The 21,729-nt window shown below is 38.3% G+C and overlaps 1 protein-coding gene and 1 long non-coding RNA gene across 8 annotated transcripts in view; one reads left to right on the top strand and one right to left on the bottom strand.

Moving 5' to 3' along the window:
• PPP2R2C (protein phosphatase 2 regulatory subunit Bgamma) overlaps positions 1-21,729 on the bottom strand; it is a 189,756-nt gene that overhangs the window by 71,945 nt on the left and 96,082 nt on the right. For 2 of the 7 annotated variants that reach the window (XM_035323774.1, XM_035323775.1), the window contains exon 2: positions 15,372-15,527. The exons of the other annotated variants lie outside the window; for them this stretch is intronic. In XM_035323774.1, coding sequence (XP_035179665.1) covers positions 15,372-15,384 — 13 coding nt within the window. In that variant the 5' untranslated portion in view covers positions 15,385-15,527. The remainder of the gene's footprint in view (positions 1-15,371; positions 15,528-21,729) is intronic. 7 annotated transcript variants of the gene reach the window in all.
• LOC118165617 lies at positions 157-19,901 on the top strand. Its single transcript, XR_004750138.1, has 3 exons — positions 157-170; positions 2,933-2,935; positions 19,730-19,901. It is a non-coding gene; the product is annotated as an uncharacterized LOC118165617 (long non-coding RNA).

Here is a 21,729-nt window from a genome sequence, read left to right on the forward strand (position 1 = left end):
GAAGAGGTATTTTATGAAGCAACCACTCCATTTTGTAGTAGGCTACTATGCAGATGACCAATTTTAAAATGATAGCGTGACTTTTATGGTTAAGAAATGGAAGGCCATCCAGACCATAGGATGAGATCTCAGCCAGCTGTGTCTAATCAAAGGTGGAGGATGCTTTCACAGTCCCTGGTCCCTTCATTGCTGTGGAACATCACAGATGCCACTGCACAGTGAATTTAATATCACGTACTCCACAGCATTAAAATAAAAGTCTGAATTTCACTTGAAAATTCAAGATAACTAGGGTAATGCAGGATGTCTGCAGCTGCATTTCCGCAGCGCAGCAGTCCCAGATGCTATTCTGAGCAGTTGTAACTACTTAAATAAGTAGAATCAGCAAGTGGCCACATTCCCTATTGTTGGAAATAACAAAGCTGGAACACCTCTAACAGGCTACCTAGGGATTACCTCAGCTAAATACAGCTTTGTTATCAAGAAAGAAAAGGATTTTTTTCAGCCTGACAGCACCATAAAAACTTTTGTTCATGCTGAATGGCACATGAGCAGAGATTGGCGTTCATAATTTTCTGCTGGTTAAAGACTCATTGTTGGTCCCATTGAACTAAATGAGGCAAAACTGCCATTGATTTCAGTCAGATTGTCAGCAGACCTTAAAGACGCCAACCATCAGCACTTATTAATATGGAATTATCAGCATAAAACATATTGACTGCTTGATCTAAATACTTTATCTTCATTCATCACAACACTTCCTCCAAACGAACAAAGACAGAAAACTAAACCCCGACCAAAGGTCACGCTGAACTTACAAATTGCAATGACTGCCGATACCCATTACTGTCAGCAGCAGCATAATGTGTATTGTACCCGATCAAACCAGTGGACATAATACCAAGCAGAAAATACACAGTAACCCCCCTCTGTTGCCTCAGCCAGAAACGTCCTCCACCCTTCCACATAAAACATGAAAAACCCATAAAAATGAATTCCCACAACTGGCTGCTTATTTGTAGAATGCCTTTAAAAATAAAAGCCAGCATCAACTTGTGACTATAAATGCCACAACTCCAGTAAAAAGCTCTTAAACTTCATTAGTATTCTTTTTTAACTTAAGAGAAATAATTAATGTACTATAAAGGAGAAAAGGAGTGGTAAAAATCCTAAATTTAATTATATGAACGGTATTCTATATACATTTAATTGCATAGCAGTAACACAACCACTTTCATTACTCTTTATAGCTTCAGATGCCCATTAGCACAATCCCCAAGGTTCCTTATGAATAATTAGATTAGGAAAGGGGGACTCTGATGAAACGCAATAGGATGCGGTGCTTATGAAATAGCACATCTTGAATCCAGATGCTGACATGACAACATCATGAAGAGCTAATTTGCACATCCAAATTAATACCATCATGATGATAATATAAAAGAAAGATATGCATATAAAACGAGCTACAGAAAATAATGTCAAAAGGAATTGAGGTACTTATATTACAAAAATACATCTTTTTGACATTTTAACCCAGTTGGAAAGGTGTAAATAGACTAAGTGTCATACCCATGAATATAGCTCTACTTAAGCAGACTTACCAGAATTTAATTCACTATTTGGCAACACATGGGCAGGCTGTTTATTAAATAGTTCTACCCATCAAACATGTGCAGCACTCACATAAACAGGTAAATAAATTTCATTACACTTTATTACACATCTGTTTCCATTCGATGCACTGAGTGTTTTTGTATTGTTTGGTGCTTCTCAGACATGTACCATCAACAAAATCAGCTGTAATATATTTTTTTGAAGAGTATCTACATGGGCATGAAAGACACAAGCAAATAAGGTTGTAAAGATATTTTTTAAAGAGAGTCAGATATGCCTGCAGCTCTCATAACTTGTCTGTCTGCATATTTACATGTCTGAATAGTTAAGAAATCTCCCCCTCAAATCCACTCAACAGAAACTAATGGTATCTTCATAGAAAGGGAAATCGTTTTCTTCCACTTCTGTGGTTCTTGTTCATATGAAGTTTAAAACACAAATAGGGATTTACAAGGCAGAATCTACCATTTGCTGCTCAAGAAATGTCAAAGGTGTCTGTTTGCTCTCCACGTTTTACAGCATGTAATGTACATTTATCCTGTTTGCCCTATGCATTTTGAGAATACATCCTGTCAATGCACAGCACATTAGTCTAAAGGATTTCTGACTTCTTAAAAATTTGAATTCCTGTCAAGCTGATGGGATCCCTTTGGAATAATGAAACATTATACATAAACTCTGAAGAAATTTTAATACTGCTGAAAAGGATTTTGCAAAAACAGAAGGATAAAAGTGAACAGACGGGACACCAGCAAGAGCCATAGCACTGGAGGCATAACATTAAAGATGATAAAACAACAATTTGTGCAAATGAAATCATTTGCAATTATCTTATGACACAAGTACGGAGAACCTCATTAATTGGAAAAAAAAAACCACATCATATTTAAAGCTAATAATAACAATGTTCTACACAGGAGGTACTTAACATGAGAGGAATCGGTACATCACTGAGACAAGGAGTTCAATAAAATTCAAGTGAGATGCATGCATTTATGCACTTACCCGCTAGACAGATAGATAGATAAATGTAACATATAGATAGAGGAGTGTAAATATATATTAAAAAAAAAACTCCCCACAAAAAAATCTCATCATTGTGGAAAATACAAGAAATGTTTTTCTGCACAAATGAAATACTCTTAGAGGTAGATGGGATGCTAACAGTGTCAGGACAGCAAACTTTTTGACTTGGTATTGGGAAGTTAAGATGAAGCATGTATTGTTTTTGTGCATAATATTACACCTACTCCACAAGCAACAAAAATTACAGGGTGCTTCATTATTTGTTCTAACAAAACATTTCCTTTTAAAGGAAGTTTTAAGTGCCAGGCATCTTCCCTACCATATCCCACCAGTCTTTGCTTACTGAGATTGATACAACACTGTTTAAATTGCTAGGAGTTCCTTCCAGGGACTTCAAGCTAAACAGTATCAGGACCAAAGTCTATGAGTAGAATATGTTAGCAAAACCAAAAATCAAATAACCAGCAAGACACATAGGCAACATGCGGTGAGGAAACATATGTGAGGCATAAGTGGAAGCTTTTACGGGTATATGAAAGCATTTTCATGAGCTTTTGCCACTGTTACCCTCATGCTTCCTGTACTTATCTGCCTGTTTTTTGTCACCTCTTGCTGTGCTCTGTCTAAGCTATAAGGTTCTGGTGGCATGTTCATTTTAATCACCTATAAGGCATCATACACTGTTGTGGCAGTGATATGAATAAATAATAGGAGGCCTTTTGTATTGAAAAGGAACAACTAACTGCTCTTAGTGCTGTACTGATCCACACTGAAGACAACCACAATTTAATGTAGCCCATTACTTCAAAAGCCCAAATTTTTGAAATATTTTATATAGATAGATAGATATAGATATATATTTTAAAAGCTCCTATATGTCACCATGCAGCTAGTAGTCTCCCAGGCACTAACACACAACTGCACAAAACACCATGACAACCCCTGAGCTGTCAACCTGGAATTTTTTTTCCCCTCAGCCTGCCTGCCCTGCAGTCTCTTTCGGAAGCAGCACCGATTCCCATTGCTGGACTTACATTGTACAAAGGAATGACATCGGTGTTCCCTCATTCCTTCATCTGCTTTCCTGTAATTCTCTATTTAAAGGTATCTGTAGAACAACAGCAGGACAACAGGAGGTTGGTTTAATTGCTACTTCCATTACATCCCCACTTTATTCAGTTCTTGAATCAGTCTAGCAACTTCATAGAGGACTTATGCTGATTTTTTTTTTAATATAAAGAAATAATTTACAGATAAGATCTGCAATAAAGCTCATCATTCATTCCTCCTCACTAGTCTTTTTATTACTCTCATTAATATTGTTTTTCTGTCTAGAGACCTGAGACCTCGAGTGCTTTCTCATCTTTAATTTCTCTCACCTGAATAGGCCCATGGGACTTATCTCAAGGGCAATATCAAGTATGTGCACATGACTTTCCAAATTTTTATGCACATATCTAGTCTCTGATTTTCAGTGATCACAACTGGATCTTTAACTGTCCTTCTCCAAGAATCAACTAAATACATATCAAGAGAGATGCAAATTTGCCCAGATTGGTGACAACACTTCAGAGTGTTTAAGTGCATTCACAGTTCTGGTAGCAGTTGTTATTAAAAGAAACCCTTGGGAATCTACATGGTTAAATTTTTACTGAAGCCCTCATATCTCCACAGCCACCTAGCTTTTATAGTTGCCTGAACATCATAGTTATCAAAGAGAGACATGTCTTAAAGACTGCAACATAAGGATATCAAAGCATCCTGCCCTGGAAAAAATAAACAATAATAATAATAATAAATAAATAAGAATAAAACATAAAAACCAACAATAACAACAAAGAAAAAAAAAAAAAAAAGAAAGAAAATGAACAGCACCGGGGATAGCACTGGGGAAAGATGATTATTGTGTCCATATCTGTTTAAAGCAAAGAAATGGATAAGCCATTTCACAAGTCTTCAGCTAGGTCTGGAATTTGAGGGGGAAAAATTGTGTCAGCTGATGAATTACAAGCTTAATTACATCTGGGATAAGACATTTTAGAACCCAAAGGAAAAATGATTTGCTGAATGTCAGTATGCTCAGATGCCCACCAGTGAGCAGTCCCTCCTCTATTCCAGGGTTTCAGTGAAGACAACATACATGTCAACCACAGCAGAAGAAACACAAACTAATGAAACTGTGTGTAAGCTGTAATTACACTGTCTCAGTGAATGGCACTTGGGGTATTGTGAACAGATTGTACATGTTAATTCACACAGGGCTTAATGAAGCATTCCCTGTTCTACAAACTTCACCACTTGATTTAATTAACCTTCATACCTATACATGCACTACCTACCAATCATAAATGTTGGAAAACCCTCAAATAAAATGCAGTGCTTTGGAGCTACATGAGCAGGGTAACAGAGGCTCAGTTTATGTTCAGTCTGACAGCTCAAAAGCAAATTATAAGGTTCTTAGGTGATAAAAATTCATGTGACAATCTGGCCTTAAGTCAGCCTTAAGTCAGGTGCAAGACTTGGTCCCTTAAAATAAAAGCAGAATCAGTTTACTCACAGCAATAAAACTTTCCCAGATTTTACTAGCAGAGCATCAAACATTTAACATAATCTGGGAGACGTTATCTAGACATTAAAAGATGGGCTACAGTACTAAATAGAGAGCTAAGTCACATCTGAGGACGTAGGCATAGTTTTGTACAGGACAAATAGATAAATACATAAAATTATCACATTTTCACCAACTCTTTAAAAAGTAAAGGACACTCATCATTCTTGCTTAAACATAACGACCATCACCTCAGAGACCACAGCAGAGACTCGTTTTACATGCCTGGGACGAACAGGCTGCTTACACACACCCCGCAGGCCTCGCACTGGCCTGAATCTTCATGTTTGCAAATAGCACAGCTTTCTAGGCTTGCTGCTTTGATCAGCGCTAGAGCCCAGGTTACCTTAAGTCTCTGCTTTAGCGATTTGTGGCTAGATACTGGAGCACTGCAAATAAATGGTGCTTTCCTAACTTCTAAGAATGAAGCATGCACCAAACACAACCACGCGTACTTAGTTTCTTCCTATACGAGTATAAATTCCTGCTCAGACTCTCCAGAACTTGAGGGCCGATATCTAGAAGGAAAAAGGCAGAAACTTTGAGGGAACAAAGAATCAGAACTGCGTCTCAGAAAGACATTTCAGTGGCATAGGAGAAGGCAGGGCTGCTCTTGGCAGGCTGAGATCTGCTGAATTTGGTTCACAGAGGTGTAACAGCTGTGCAAACGATAAAGCAGAACTCACACACATCCTTTGCCTCCCTTCCTCCATGACTAAAATTTATGTAACATACTTAACATTGTAGCATTTTACTTCATTAAAAAAATCAAGCTCGAATTACTTACTGCACAAATTAGAAAAACACTCGGCACTGGCTTAGAGAATACATGTGGCACTGTAGCAACATTAGCAAAATCTTCACAACAGCAAAGAGTAAGGGAAAGCTATGGAGATAATTTATGTGAATCTCCAAAGTCATTTTAATGGTATCTCTCATAAAAAATTAATCTGCAAAAGTTAGTAAGCATGACACAGAGGAGGAGAACCAGTGGACTGGAGAGAAGTTGGCTGAGGGATAAAAGGAAAAGTTGCCAGCCACACAAGATGAGGACTCTGTTTGCATTTTAAAATTGAATTGGCCAAATTTATTGGTCCTATCCTAAAGGCTTACATTACAAGCAAAGAGAAATATAAAGACCTCCCTACACACTTATAGAACAGCATGGATTCTTGCTTTAAAAAGAACAAAATCAAAACCACATATAGTAAAATAGAAAAAAAAAAAAATCCATAATGAGCAACCACATTTCTGGTTACATTCTGTCACTCCAGAAGAGAGATTTTGAGGAGGGGGCAGAAACCTGTGTAATAGAGGCCATAAAACAGGATTTTGAATTAACTGAGAATTCAGACAACCATGACAACTTAAACAGAAGGTACCAAATCTGTCTTTTTACTTCAGTGGTGCTATGCTATTCAGTTCGCAAGAGAATCTCGACCAATGTCAATGTCATTTTGGCATAAAGGATAATAATAATTGTATTTATAATATATCCCTCCAAGGCAGCATGCAAGATCACTCAAGCAAGTTTAAAACACACCATGACAATATTTAAAACATTATAACCCCGTATTTACTATTTCTCACTGCTGTAGAAAATTCGCAGTCACTGTAAAGCAGTGCAGCATTTTGTTTTACAAGATTTTATTGATGCAACCAAATGAACAAGTTTGTTGCTCATTAATACAAAGAGATAAGTAGCTAAGCACACATGCTCACCTCCCTGAACTGATGCTAACTGCTCAAGGGCCAGCCTTCACCTTTGCTGTTCTCTCCCATACTTCCAGCTCTCAGGCCCTGGCTGCCTTGTGGCACTTTGAACCTCAAGGGAATGGATACAGAAAGAAACGTTACGGTGCCAGAAGGTGGCTTCTCCTCCAGGGAGACCAGAACAGAACAGATCACAGTGCCAATGGTATGGACCAGTGTGGGGAGCGTTTGGCAGAGAATATGCTTCAAGTCCACTGCAGGGGTACCACCGATCACATCAGCCCGTCACCCATCACTAGCCAGGGTGGCACAGACTGCAAACAGCGATGCTGGAGGTCCCAGTCCAGCTTTGCCTCTCACCTGGTAGAAAGTGAAATTGCAACTGGTGCCTTCAGACTCCCCTGGGCTAAGTCTGACACAAATTCTCTCCGTTCCCAAGTCATCTCAGCAGGGGTAGTGCACAGAAATGGGGCCCCCTTCCTTCTGATATTTCCTCCTCTTCTACAGCATGGCTGAACAAAGAGGACTCTAACCCACAGCTCCACACAGTCCAGCACAATATGAATTAATTTGCTACAGGACTGAGTACACATAACAGTTCAGGATCCTCAATGAACTCTGTAAGAATTTGGGCCTGCTCCTACCAGAATTAAGTCCTAATGGGATGAGGTGGATTTTTTTGAGCCAAGTCCCTTCTGATTTACATATTCAAGTGCTCAAGGAAGACTTCCATTTCAAAACAGAAGCACAGATTTACTTTAGATATCTCCACAGGTCATGTGGAACTGGAGAACAGGCAATTCCTCTTCTCTGAGATTTAGGCAACTACTACAGAGCCTTTAACGGTGTTAAAGGAGCTCAGTCTGAGCTAGCTGAAGAGAACAGAAAAGTGATGCATTAGTCAGGATTGTGCAGATCCAGCCCAGGGCAGAAGCTCATCTTTTGGGTATGTCTCTCCCATCCTCCTTGCACAACCGCCTCACAAACTGAGCTCACTGCACCTCACACTGCACAAGGGTTGCTGCTGCCCAACTCAGAGGGCACACTGCTGCTACCCCCTCACAGACAGAGACTGCTCACAACTCTTGAGGGGCAGTAGGAGCAGCACTTGGCTGCCGAGACATCGCTCAGCCGACTGCTTCTCTCCACCTCCTCTAGAGAAGAGTCACAGCAGGCTAGCAGGCTTGGCCCAGGGATCCTTTTCCACTGTAGTCAATACACCGCACATCAGGACTATGCTTCTGGAAGGCCTAAAAACAAGGAAATGATCTAAATGTGGTGATAAGCATTCTTGTTCAAACCGCTACATTCATCACTGAAAAAGTAGCTGTAGCTTTTATAAACATTACCATGAGAAGTATCTTCTAGGTTCCTTACAGGGATCACTCCCTCAAGAGTTTGAAGTTCCTGTCTTGTCTGGAATGGTGGAAGAGTAATACACGGGGTATAATCCTGGATTTATAAGAATATTGAACTGAACAGGCAGAGAATTAAGCTCACTGCAATTTTAACACCCTCAAATTCTAGTAACCGCAAATAAAGGAAATCTCCCTGAACCATCCCAGAGAGCACATTGAGTTCATTACTGTAAAGCAGGGTAAGTATTAACAGTGAGGACAGTGTCCTCTCATCTTCATTACGAAACAAAATCATAAACAATGTGCCATTGTTCATGGACCACAGAAAACACCCTGGTCTTCTGGGTTTGTAATCAGACCTCTTTTCCAAGACCAACGCTGAAAAGTAAGTTATGGCCCCAGTTCACATCTATTTGTTATTATGACAAAACAAAGGCAGTGGGGCTGACGCCCTGCTTCACAGCTCCAACTAAAAAGCCTCTTCCATCTTTACCAACGTTATTATGGATCTGAATAAATTATTAAACCCAGATCACCTCCCCATGTTGCACAACAGCCACAGCTGAACCAACAACAGGTGTTTTGTTTATCCTGGGACTCTGAAAAATCAGAGAGCACTGAACCAAGCTGCTTGTGTACCACACAAATAGACCTCAGTGTGAAAGAGCAAAATCTATATCGTATTCATGGCTTCAGAGTTCAACAGATTGGAGACATTTTTATTCTGGTCTGCAATTTAACAATACAGTGCAGAGCAGAATAAAGCAATAGACTTGGAAAAGCTATTTATAGTGCATATGCCCCAAGGAGATATAGCTAATAACTAATTCATTTCGCATCACACATCTGAATGCAATATGAAAACTTCCCAGTTTCTTATCTGCACAGGAGAAAAGACTCCACTGTGGCTTTCTTTAAAATAATTAAGGATTCCTTACCAAAACATTTTAATCAAACTAAGTCTCTACAGCAGTCTTTTCTTTCCCTGCCTTCTATCTGATTCCTTAAGAGGTCCGTGCCTATTAAAGTTTTGATAAAAGCATTTCACAACATAGCAGTTTGCCAACCTATTAAAACTGACACCCATTTTCCTAGATAACACATTTGTTTATCACATGGTTTTCTACAAGCTGGATTAAAATCCAATATATTATTGGTTGTATCAACAGGAAACAAATGGGACAATCTGCTAAAAATAACAGTGAGCAATGCAACTGTTACATCTGCATCTGTGGAGGTTTGGGTTTGGTTTAGTTTTTTGTTGTAGGGAAACAGATCGGCTAAGTATTATTCAGGGGAAGAGACAGCTGAATATTTATTTAATTAGAAATGATTAAGAATTAAACAAAAGTTAAGAAAGAAAGATAAGGATTTGTAGTATTTAAGAGACATCCATAACCACAGTGAGCTTCCCTTGTGTTGCAACTGAGGCAGGAACAAAGCAGCAGACAGACACAATACTCAGTGCAATGATAGCCTTCTAATGATAACTTTCTAATTTCTCCACACCCACAATTTGTTTTCTTTTTCTGTTCTTCCACGTGCTGATTCCAGGTGTTATAACAGCTTGACTTCAGTGAGATTGTCCTGAGAACAGTGTGGTTTCAGCAAGCACTAGTGCCAAGGCTGTGCCGCCAATAAGCCAGTAGGGGATGCTGCAAGGAGACCCACCTTGTGTCCTACTGGAGCAGCCTTTGTCACAGGACTGCACTCAACTCTCCGAGAAAAATGAGGGCACTCGTGGGCAACAACAACAGTAAAACTACTCTAGATGATATATAAAGACTTTGCAAACAACGACCCACTATTAAACTCAGAACTTCCCAGAACTTCTCTTACTTTACAATTAAAAGGCTCGTTTGAGTTAACAGGTTTTATGCTGAAATTGTCATTAATTGCTCTAAGAAACAATGCAATTAATTGCTCTAAGAAACAATGCAATTAACTCCACCAGTTTGTAATTCAGTGCCCCTGGGGTCCCTAGTTTATACTCTGGCATCATCCTAATTTACTTACATAGCAGAAGCAGTACAAAAAATATTTAAAACACATTAAACGTAACAACATAACTAGATATAGCGAGCTTACCCAGTTGTTTATTTACATTGAAGGTTCCATTAACATGGTAGGAAACACCAGGGATGAACACATACATACACACACATCCTAATGACTTAAACATCACCGCCTTTCCAGTGAGCAACCTGTGCCAAAAGCAGTAACCTTATAGACGGAATGCTCGTTTTCAAATTTCTCAGTCATAAAGTTTAATGGCTAAAATCTGGAAAAACTTGTTCTAAATCCCTAATTAAATTTAACAGAAAGAATGCAGATCTCCTCCAACAACCCTAAGGGCTTTCAGGTTTTTTGTTTTGTTCCCCCCCCCCCCCCCCCTTAGTAGAATAACCAGGCAGCATTAGGAAGTACTAATCAGGTGACAGCTGAACAGCTGGTTCCGGAATTGGACCTTTTCTAGGCTGTAACAGGATTGTATATAGTACTTTTTATTTGTGTGTGCTGGTTTTCTTTGGGAAATGTAGAGGAGTCACTTTGAGGTTTGCTCATTTTTATACTGGGGTTTTTAGTTCTGTTTTCACTTTTGCTGTTTGCTCCCTTCATTACGTTACTGATACTGTGCTTTAATCGGAATCATATTAATCAGAAAATAATTATTTGCAGCAATTGAACAGCAATATATAAACTACTAAGATTATTAAAGAAGCTGTCTAAATTACACTGACAAACAGGTAAGTAACAAAAAAGTTGCTAAGTGTAGTTATTAATGGGTTTTTAAATAATTGCTAAATAAAACAGTTGCAGCTGTATAATTTTTCAGATTTTGCCTGAGCCACAATATGTCCAGACACCATGCTACACATTAACATGCAAAGGGCTTCACACAACTTCTGCAGACAGAAATCAATTTAGCTGTTTAGACTCCTAAATATATTCAGATAAGGCTATTAAGATAAGGCTAACAACACCAGCTATTCAAAGTGACTGCTACTTGTTAATTTTTTCTCACACAGTATTTAAAACTTTGAAGACATGATGTGCTACCTAGTTACTACACTGACTCTGACTGAGAATCGTGACTTCTGCCCATCAACTTGGTGGCAGATGACTTTTTTTTAAAGCTAATATTTAAACTAATCTTCATTAATTGCTGCCCCACTGTAAATTAGTTAATGGCTTCATTACACAAATAGGTGAAGAAATAAAACCCCAAAATAGAACAGAAGAACATGCTAAAATGAAATAACGAATCGTATTGGATGAAAGCTTTTCTCTGTTTCCTTTGAAGGCCATAATTATTTATTCTTGCAGAGAAGTTCCTGGTATTTCACTTTTAACATTCTGTAAAAATAAAAGAAAAATGCCTAGGTGCGTAAGTTTGTTAGTTATTACCCTTGCACATTTTAATGGTGAAAAACACAGCACTGCACATAAGCTACATCTAGAGGTATGTAATAGCACATCAGGTTTATGAAGCCTTTAATTACCCAGTATCAGACCGGTCGCATTAGCACCACCTCCGTAACACAGAACAGTGCAAGAAGAGAAGGCGAAGAAGTGATCTCCTCATGATGTGTATTTATAACCACAGCACCGCAAGGGAATACAGTTACCGATCATCCTGTCTCCCTATGATGTACCAATACCAGATCCTGATGTGCCAGTACATCAACTTGTCAGGAGCAGCTAGAGCACTGCTAAATAGCAGCACAGCCAGCAGCCGCTCGATGATGTTGCAGTGCTGAGCACACAGAGAAGTTTGGATCAGTATGCTGCTGCTGAAGAAGCATCACTTGAGCTGCTGACCACGTTTGCTGTGTTTTTAGATGGGAATGCAGTGCAATAAAACGAACTGCTATAAAAGCAAACACCACACAATACCATATTATACGCAGCTCACAGATAGAACAAGAATAACAACGGCCCTCTTGCCTGTCTATTGTGAAGAACTGGAGCCTCATTTTGAAACCCTCCTCTGTGCCAAATTCATGCTAGCTGTGAATTTCAACAGGATGGAAAGGTCTGCCTATTCCTGGTTTTCTGCCATATCCCCCACCACGTTTCCCACCCTACATCACTTCATCAATGCAACAAAGCCCATTAGGCCCTTTTGTTACAGAGACCTCTGGCTTATGGACTGCTCTTTAATGGATCACACTTTCCTTCCATATCAAATGCTCAACAGTATTAGTCAGTAACTGTTTTATCTCCATATAATCCCTTTACTAGTTGAAAATGCAAAACAACTTTTCTATTATTTTCTGCATCACTCTGCCCCTAAAGTTTTCTTTGTTATTTGTCTCCCTATGCTGCAAGGTCTCTCAGTGTGTTTATTACATTAGCACAGCCAGTTTTCTGCAAGAACAGCTTTTAGATTTCTTCCACTAAACACTTCAAATCTGCATCCTCTGCTACTGTCTTCTGATGATGTTCATCACCAGCCCTTCGTGCTGGTGAGTTGGAGCTAAGGTGATCTGTATATTCTTATGCTCCAACTCAAGCTAGTATCTAGCTGGAACATCTTGTGTGTTATTACAAATGTTTAGTTATAAAATAAAGGAAAAACATCCGAGTCAAGCACTCAAAGACAATGTTAAAAGAAAGTAACTTACAGGGGAATTTCAAGATTCCTTTCTATACATTTAATTCCTTCACTGAATGATTACTGAGCTAAAATAAAGTTCACTTGTGATTGTTAACTACAAAAGCTGCTAACAAAATAATAATAAAATAAATCCAACTTTTCTTAACATTTATGCACTTCTCTTCAGTGAATATTTTCATTCCACATTTTTCATGTCCATAGGTCTCAGGTATTTCTAAATTATGTAGTAAGTATCAAATCCCTTTCATTTACTAGCAGGACTTAAAAGTTGTATCTTCAGACTATTGCCACCATTACAGTACTATCTACGTTAACAGAAATCTATCGTCCCACAAGAACCTGACCCATCCTCTCTTCTCACAGCAGGCATTAAACAGCAGTGCCTTGTGCCAAAGCCTATGGGTAGCTATAGCTTCCTTTGGCAGCTCCCAGATATTCCCAATGCGGTGCTCACGGTTCCTCCTGTGGCAGAAGAAACCTCTCTCAAGGCCTCTCTCATTCAGAAACTGTTTTATTGGCAGTCAGAATTTTCCTGAGAATTGCAGATAGAGTAGTGCAATACTTTTTCTAGCCTAAAACAACCACTAAATAATACCAGAGTTTCCGTGAACAAAGAAAATGAATTTACCTTACCCAAGTGCTTTGACCTGCCAACTGCTGAACAGATAGATATACAATAGATATAAACACTTGTCAAGAAACACTGGGGGTGGAGAAGAATGGCAAGTATTTGAAGCAGACCACTCCAGGCCAGCTAAATGTCATCGGAGATAGATAGTATCATTACTCAATAAGTGACGATGCGCTCCTCCTGCTTCACTAATAACAGAGACAAAATTACCTATTTGTGCACCAAAGGTGTGATCTGATGCTACTGATTGAAAAGGCAGAATTATATTTAATTATTGACTATATTATACTAACAAAACAGAACAATGTTTTGTTCCCTTCATTAACCTCTCAGCAAGTAGGTATATTTTAAAATAATTATATGCAAAAGGATAATCTGTAGACCAACTCTGCAAGCCTGAAACCCCATGGCATTCATTCTTTAAATCCAGTATCTTTTGCCAGACAACAAAAAACAGATTTCATGTAGCAGCCTGAAAGCCACACACAACTTGCAAATTCTTTGTGCATGACCTACAGACTTCTTTATTGTGGTCATGCTCCACAGGACCAGCTGATCATTTAATTCATGCTGATCATGGTTGCTGTAGGATCTCCCTAAGAAGACCTGAACATTCACAGGAGGCCACGTGCCAGCCAATCTAGCTTAGGACCGTCTGTTCCAGATTCAGCAGCTCTCCCAAGTACTTTGTGTTCTCTGGAGAAACCACTGGAAGATTTTGTATCTGGGTACATCCAAAATAAAGCTCAACATCTGAAGGTGGAGGCAGGGAACAGCTGCAGCTCAACATGCAGCATGAAGGAACTGAAAAGACACAACAAGGGAACATTTCCCCATCTTTGGCCAAAAGGAATGACAGTTCTGAAGTCTTCCAATTTAACAGCCAATCACATCACAATTTTAATAGCCTCTGTGCAACTGGATTAGTATTCAGCCAATGTCATACTCAGATAAAGCAATAAAAAAAAGTTCAGTAGTCATAATTTTAAGATCTCATGCGCTGTCCAAGCAAAGCAAAATATTTTATTGGATACCAGAGGAAGTAACTTCTTTAGCATGTGAACCAACACCATCACACCAAAAAAACATTGTGAAACTGGTGATATTCTGTGTTAATAAATCACCTTCCCTAGAGTTTAGAAGAGACACAGATAGGAGACAGAAGATGCCCCCATCTGAAACAAACACAAAGAGAAGCTCTAGCCTCAGAAAGCAAGCCAGTTGGCACTGAGATTGCTTGCTTGTTTCCAAAGCTAGCTGAGGTGCCAAAGCAGACATAAACAAACCTAATTATTTACTATCATTTAACATTATACTTTATTGATTCTTTTTCTTTTGATAACAGAGCTCTTATCTTACAGTCAAAATGTATGCTTTGTTAGAACACAGTCTCTTTTCATTTTATGACTGCTGAGTACACAAAGTAATTGCAGAATATATGTCAAAAAGGTGGTTTTAGGTTTTCACTTTTTTCTTTTCCACAGGTAGTAAGACAAAATAAAGTTGTGCTGCCAACAGTCCCACTGCCTACCTGCCACTGAAGGTAGGTCTGTAAATCATAGCAGTGGGTAAGCTTCCCACCAAGCTGCAACCCTGTATGCAGCTGGCAACATCAAATGCCAGAGCCAGGCCAGAAGTCTCTTTCAATTAATTGTTTTAAGAGCACTTTTAGCAGGAGGCAGATGATGAGAAGACAGTCCATATCAATTGGGACAAACCATACTGTCACAACTAGCCAAAAAGCAACAGAATCAAGAGTAAAATGAGATCAAAAATTGTGAGTATACATGACTGTACCTTGGTCTATCATTTGGAAGATATAATCTATCAGTGCAAGCAGTGCAGCTTGTCTACTATATTTAGGGCTAAAAGCAGATGAATTCAGTCAAGGAAATCTGAGGATTCTAGATGCCACCACAGTCGCCTTGTGCACAAGCTTCCTTATAGCTTTCCCTAAAAAACAAAGAAATTTGAGACAAGAAAAAAATGGTGAAAATTTTCCTCATCTAAGGTTCATTTTTCAAGCAGGAACAAAACTGTTGACCCTGTAAGCAAGCAAGCACCTTGTTCTCTCAATCACTTTCAATAACAGAAAAATACTTCCTCAATGGACTTTCCCAGACTTGTAAATCACAAGCTTCAGCCCAGATCTCTCTAGCTCCTCTACTCACTTCCATCTGTTTAATTAGCTGACACTCAAGAGAGTTTCCTCTCTTGAGTTTCCTAATTTCTTGAATTACCAGGCAGGTACCAATAGTTCAGTCCTGACCTAAGTCATTGAAATAATTAAGTACCTTGAAAATTCCTTAGTCTAAAACCCTTTGTAAAGCTATTGAAGGGATTCCACTCAGATTAATCAATTTACTCTCCATCAAGAACAGTTCTACAGAACGCTTGTTGAAGCTGGGTTTTAAGAAGCATTAACTGCTTCATTCAATAAAATTTTAAACAGACCCCAGAGCCTCAGACTACAGGATTTAGAGAACAGGTGCCCTTTTCTCTTTTACTGGAAGGCAGGATCTTCCTAATGAAAAATGAAAACGTGGTAAGAAAGAAAAAAAAAAAAAATCACATAAGCATACAAATAAAACGCTCTATGTCAGCAAAACAAACTGCATTCCTGTCATCAGAACATAAGGAGATGAAGTTAAGGAACTCATTATATATTAATATTGATATTCAAACCAGAGCAGCCCAAGCTATCAACCCCTCATCCCAGGTCTGTATAGCATCAAAGAAAATAACTTGGTGGATCCTCCTGGATTTATATTTTCCATTTTAATTTGTATCTTTCAATTTTCTTCAAAAGCCTTTCTTTTCTAGAAGATATATTGGAAGACAAATAAATGCAAGTACTGAATAGGAAAAAAAAATCTATTATACATGCCAGGATGATTTCAATGCTTATTTACACATGCTTACATTTAGATTTGTAGATCTTTGAAATTCAGAAAGATGAAGTGCTGTATCAAAGCAGTCCTTTTTATGAAGGTATTTGTCATTATGTGAATCTAGTCCAGACAGCAGTAATCCATTCAACTTAAGTCACTCAGGTGTGTGTTTGCACACATCCTACTCATGGCAGAGTTTTTCTTCTACTTTCCTTTTTACTGTTAAAAGCACCACTTTTAATAAATGGTGAGTGTGAATCAAGCCCAGAGTATTCTTTTTGTAGAAATGGGGCAAGTCCTCTGGGTATACAAACCATCATAAAGCTATTATAATTTCCAAAAACAGCAGAGCTATGGTAAGTTACACCAGCAGAGGAGTGGTATATATGATTACTTGTAAAGATTCATTATAAACAGTGAAGAACTATCAGTATGTGTATGCAACATGTGAAAGATAAATAAGGGGATGGGTAGCAAGCCAAGGCTTTGAATACCAGATCAGTGCACAGAGTAGTCTTTATGTAACTGAAGTGAAATTTGCTTCCCATCTCTTATACTGCACTTTCCTTAAAATGACAGGGCTCTGCTAAATGGAATCAAATCCCTTATGACTTGCCTTGCAAGCTGAGTGACAAGTAGAGAAGGGCATTTAGTAGTCAAGCACAATTTCTAAGTGAAAGCATATAGGAATATATGTGTAACAAAGATGTTATTTAAAAAAAAAAAAATACTAAAATAATATCCCATATAATTTCTTGCAAAAGTATTAAAAGTCAATGGCCATTGCAGAAAATACTGTCAAGACCTTCAATATTCTTCTCCACTTTCTGGCTTAAGAATTCTATATATGCTTTTCTTTCTTTAAATGACTGTGGCTTCAGTGACTGCAGTACTTGAGTAACAAATAAATTCATTTATCTCTAGATCACCTATGCCACCAATGGGAGACCTCATCTAAGCATTTATTTGCACCAGACAACTACAAAAGAACTTTGGTAAGTTCTTCTGTCATTTCACTTGGAGTCATTGTTGAGGTTTCCCACTTCTACATTTCAAATCATCATCCCTTAATAAACTCCATCACATCCCAGTCACCAGACAAGAACCTGGAACAATGACATTACTTGTCACTTAAAGAATACTTGCAGTGTACTTATGAGCATTTCAATTTCATAATAACCTTCGGGATGTTTTCCACTGTATTTTTAATGTCTGCAACCACTACAAATTAGCATTACTTTTCCTAAGATTCCTGTAAACATTGTGAATGCCACCCACCAACAACCCACGTCCAAGAAGAAACTCTTTGTTCTCCCTCCTCCAAATTTATTTGTAGATGAAGGTAAGAATCAGTATAAAATATCCCACATTATTATAGTGAAGAACTATTTGCTATACATTATTGACCATCCATAATGACCGATGGTCATTGATATATGGTCAATGATCATTATGAGGTGGTTCTCTTCATACTGGGTGAGAGCAGAGGTATCAGTATTCACTGTCAGCACTTTAGCCCACAGTGGAACAGTATTACCTCCATTCACAAAAAGAAGGGGTCGGGGAAAGGAAACAAAAGCTCTCGTCAACGGCTTAAAATAGGAGTATCTGATATGCACTGGGAAAGGATAGTGTGCCAAAGACAAAAGGTCTTCCTAGAGTAAATCTTTATTTTATTTTATTTTATTTTGTCTAGTTATTTCCAAATTCAAATATGTGTTTTCACATACTGGTTGTTATCAGGTGTACTGTCTGGGTTTTTGATGGTCTTTGGCATATAACATTGTATTCCTCAAGTGTGATTTCTAGCAATTTCTAAACTGAAATGAAGAAGTTTTATTTGTGGATAACCATGACTTCAAAGAGAAAAAGGGTTTTATAAAAGCTGGAGTATTTTTTATTTGTCCTACTGATACAATTGCAGACAGATGGGGATGAAAACAAACCTGCCTGCAAGCACAAAAGAGCTTCTTAAAAATCTGTAGAAGATTTTGCCCACAGAAATCCATCCTTCCTTTTTGTATAGTTCATCTCACACAATATGTTACCTCTCTCTAACCAACTTGTCATTCTTATGACCTTGGATCACTGCAGTGACACAGCACCATTATGACCATCAAAGTCATTCCGCATTACATAGCAGCCTTCCAAAATCTTCTCATTAGCCAAGACACAACACTAAAATTGAGAAGACAAGCAGCGGAGTCTAGTAATCTTCCACTAGCAAGTAATAACCTGTAAGAAACATACTCTCTTTAAACAACATAATGAAAAACATGAGGCGTATGTGCTGTACTACAACTGAAAATGGCCACAGAATAATAATAACAATAGTAATAATAATAAATTAGCTGTAAATTACTGAAGTCTTTGAGGTGACAACATACAGAAACTAGTCCACTAATGCAGTTTTTGTCATCATCCTGAAAATTTTGGCTATGACCACTATTACTAGCATTTAGTTATGTCTTAGAAAACACACCAAAAACACTGACTGTGATACATATTTTCTCAAAACTCAAATTCTGCTGTTCTCCCAACATCTGTAGATTTTGAAGCCAACAATAGCTGCTCTTTTGATTACAGCTCTAGTTTGTGTGACCGATTCCTTGTTCTGGGCTGAATCATCACAAAAGCAAGCGGATTGGCTAAGTGAAATGCTAAATACCATAGCAACTGACTTGCAGCCTTGCTAACGTGCAGCAAGGATTTTTGACTTGAGCAAGAGCTACAAGTGAAAACAGCAGGCTAAAAGCAGACCTGGTGTAACATCAGCAATGCAACAGAACTAGAAAAGTCACTTAACCCCTCCCTAAATCTTTTCTCCTTAATACCTTTCGCCTGCAAAGGGCAGCAGCAAATCTTCAGATTCTCATTAAAATACAATACAGCGAGCAAGGAAAAAAGTGTGCTATGGTATTGATTCAGCATATATATCTAGCCAGTGCAGATTATTTGCCAAAAAAAATGCGATTAAGTATTGGAAAATCAAGTCACGGAAATGGAACAATAATGGAGGTTGATCTTGGTTTTAATTAATAATCATATCACAGTAATAAAAAGGATTGAAAGCTCCTAAAGAAATACCTCAAAATACACTTAACCCTACTTTGTCCAAGTTACTGATTACCTTCAGGAACACGTCAAAGTAGCCAAGATACTAACAATAAGACAACCACTTAATGGCAACACCCTCTAAGAACTGTACCAGGTCTACAAGGAAAATACAGGAAGCAGCACATTGCTCTAGAGTAACAGCAAGAGTCACAGAAATGTAGGGGTTTGAAGGGATCTCGAAAGATCATCGGATCTGACCCCCCTGCCAAAGCAGGTTCCTCAGAGCAGGCTGCCCAGGTAGGCGTCCAGACGGGCCTCGAATATCTCCAGAGAAGGAGACTCCACAGCCTCTCTAGGCAGCCTGTTCTAGTGCTCTGTCACTCTCACCATGAAGAAGTTCTTTTGCATGAAAGAACTTCTGCTTCAGGACAGCTTAACATTCTTCCAGGCAGCTGAAGCTATGAAGTCTTTGCTTGGAAGCAGATGTGTCCATATATTGCTAGGTGAGCTACAACAGGCCTTCAGCACATTGCACAGTGTAGAATTACAGCCTTATCTCTTCTCCACCACATTTGGGGCAGCTTGTACGCTGGAGACTCTATTCCCTCTTTGTGTTTGTGCTTCATAGTCCAAGAGAAATCTCAGCTCCATCCTTCTTTATGCATCCACTGAAATGGCATTCAAAACCTGCTGTGAAGTAGTCTATCAAGAGAACTAAGTATAAGACCCAAAGCACAGCTACCTAAACTGCTTTTAATATTAGGGCTAGTTTTTAAAATCTGAGTTAGGACTATAAATCTACAGTATCAAATTAACTTACTCCATTTCTATAGACACCATTACTCCTGAGCTCTTGCTGACATTAAGGAGCACTATAACCCACCCACATCTATGAAAATCCAAACACTTGTTTGCAGTTAAAATTAGAGGAAGGACCTTTCTTCAGGTTCCTGAATTTGAAAACATTTGAAAACTGGTCTGATTTTGTTTCAATGAAATAATTTTTTTAGCTAGTTAGCTGGTTGACTTCGACAGTGAAAACCCACAGAACTGTTAAGGTCTTTTGTCTCTCAAATTCAGGCAGTCTCTCCGGGAGTTCATGGTAACAGGAAACACTTCCATCAGAGAGTAGACACTGTGAGTTAACAAAGCATAGTTGTTTTTTGGAGGTAATTTCATCATATTCATTAATTGCTTGGCATGTTCTACTCATGTTGCTACAATGGGCATATTTCTCTTTTGTCTCAAGTCTCTGATATATCATAATTCAGGCATGAAATCAGCCTAATTGCAAAGACACACTTGTATTCAATATGTACGTAACTCCAGGTATGTCTGTAATCATAGTATTTAGGGTGTATACACAATTGTTGTATGCCACTGAAACATAAGTACCTATCTTCCAAAAATGGTGCTTAGGCCTTTATTTTAAAGTCAATTTTTTATTTAGTTCACATTCTGTAAAACAGTGCAGAGTCCCCCAGTTTGGCTCCATAAATAGCATATCCTCGTCACTCTCATTTCTCAAGTAGACACAGACAGAAAATTCTAAATTTGATTTTAGAAACACAGGAATTTTCTAACATTTCCCTTACCTGTCAGGTAAATATCTATCTTATATATCCATCTATATATATATATATCTTGTTTATATATATCTCTGTTCATAAGGGAAGAAACAAGGACTTTTTTTTTAATTGAGCTTTTATCCAGCAATTCACACAGAGAGAATACCATCTGTTTTCTGAAATGTGAAATAGCACTCTGTGGTTAATACCACATGTGCAAGCACTGTCTAAAATAGCACCATATATACGTTGAAGATATTGATATGCTGCTGTAAATACAACTCTTTCACATACAAGATCAGATTTTGTTCTCATACCAGTAATCCTATTAAACAGAAATAAATGACAGTTTATTATTGTGATTTCCCAAGATTAGTAAATTTCCTCTGAAGAGTTTATAGTCTTAAGTCAGAATCCAAAGAGAGGAAAGACAGGAGAATGGGCTAGAAATACATTTGCCCATTCTGTGTACTTACACACACGCTCACTCTTGCCTGTACAAATTAGAAAATGTAGATCAAGGACAATAAATTATTTTAACAGCAAAAGTCAGACTCAAGGAGGGCTGGAATTGTCTTTGACCTCAGTGCTGAAAGAATTTTTCCATGCACAAAGTGGCATGAAAGAAATGACAAAGAT

The sequence above is a fragment of the Oxyura jamaicensis genome, chromosome 4 (genome assembly GCF_011077185.1).
Source record: "Oxyura jamaicensis isolate SHBP4307 breed ruddy duck chromosome 4, BPBGC_Ojam_1.0, whole genome shotgun sequence".
In the NCBI taxonomy this organism is placed as follows: domain Eukaryota; kingdom Metazoa; phylum Chordata; class Aves; order Anseriformes; family Anatidae; genus Oxyura; species Oxyura jamaicensis.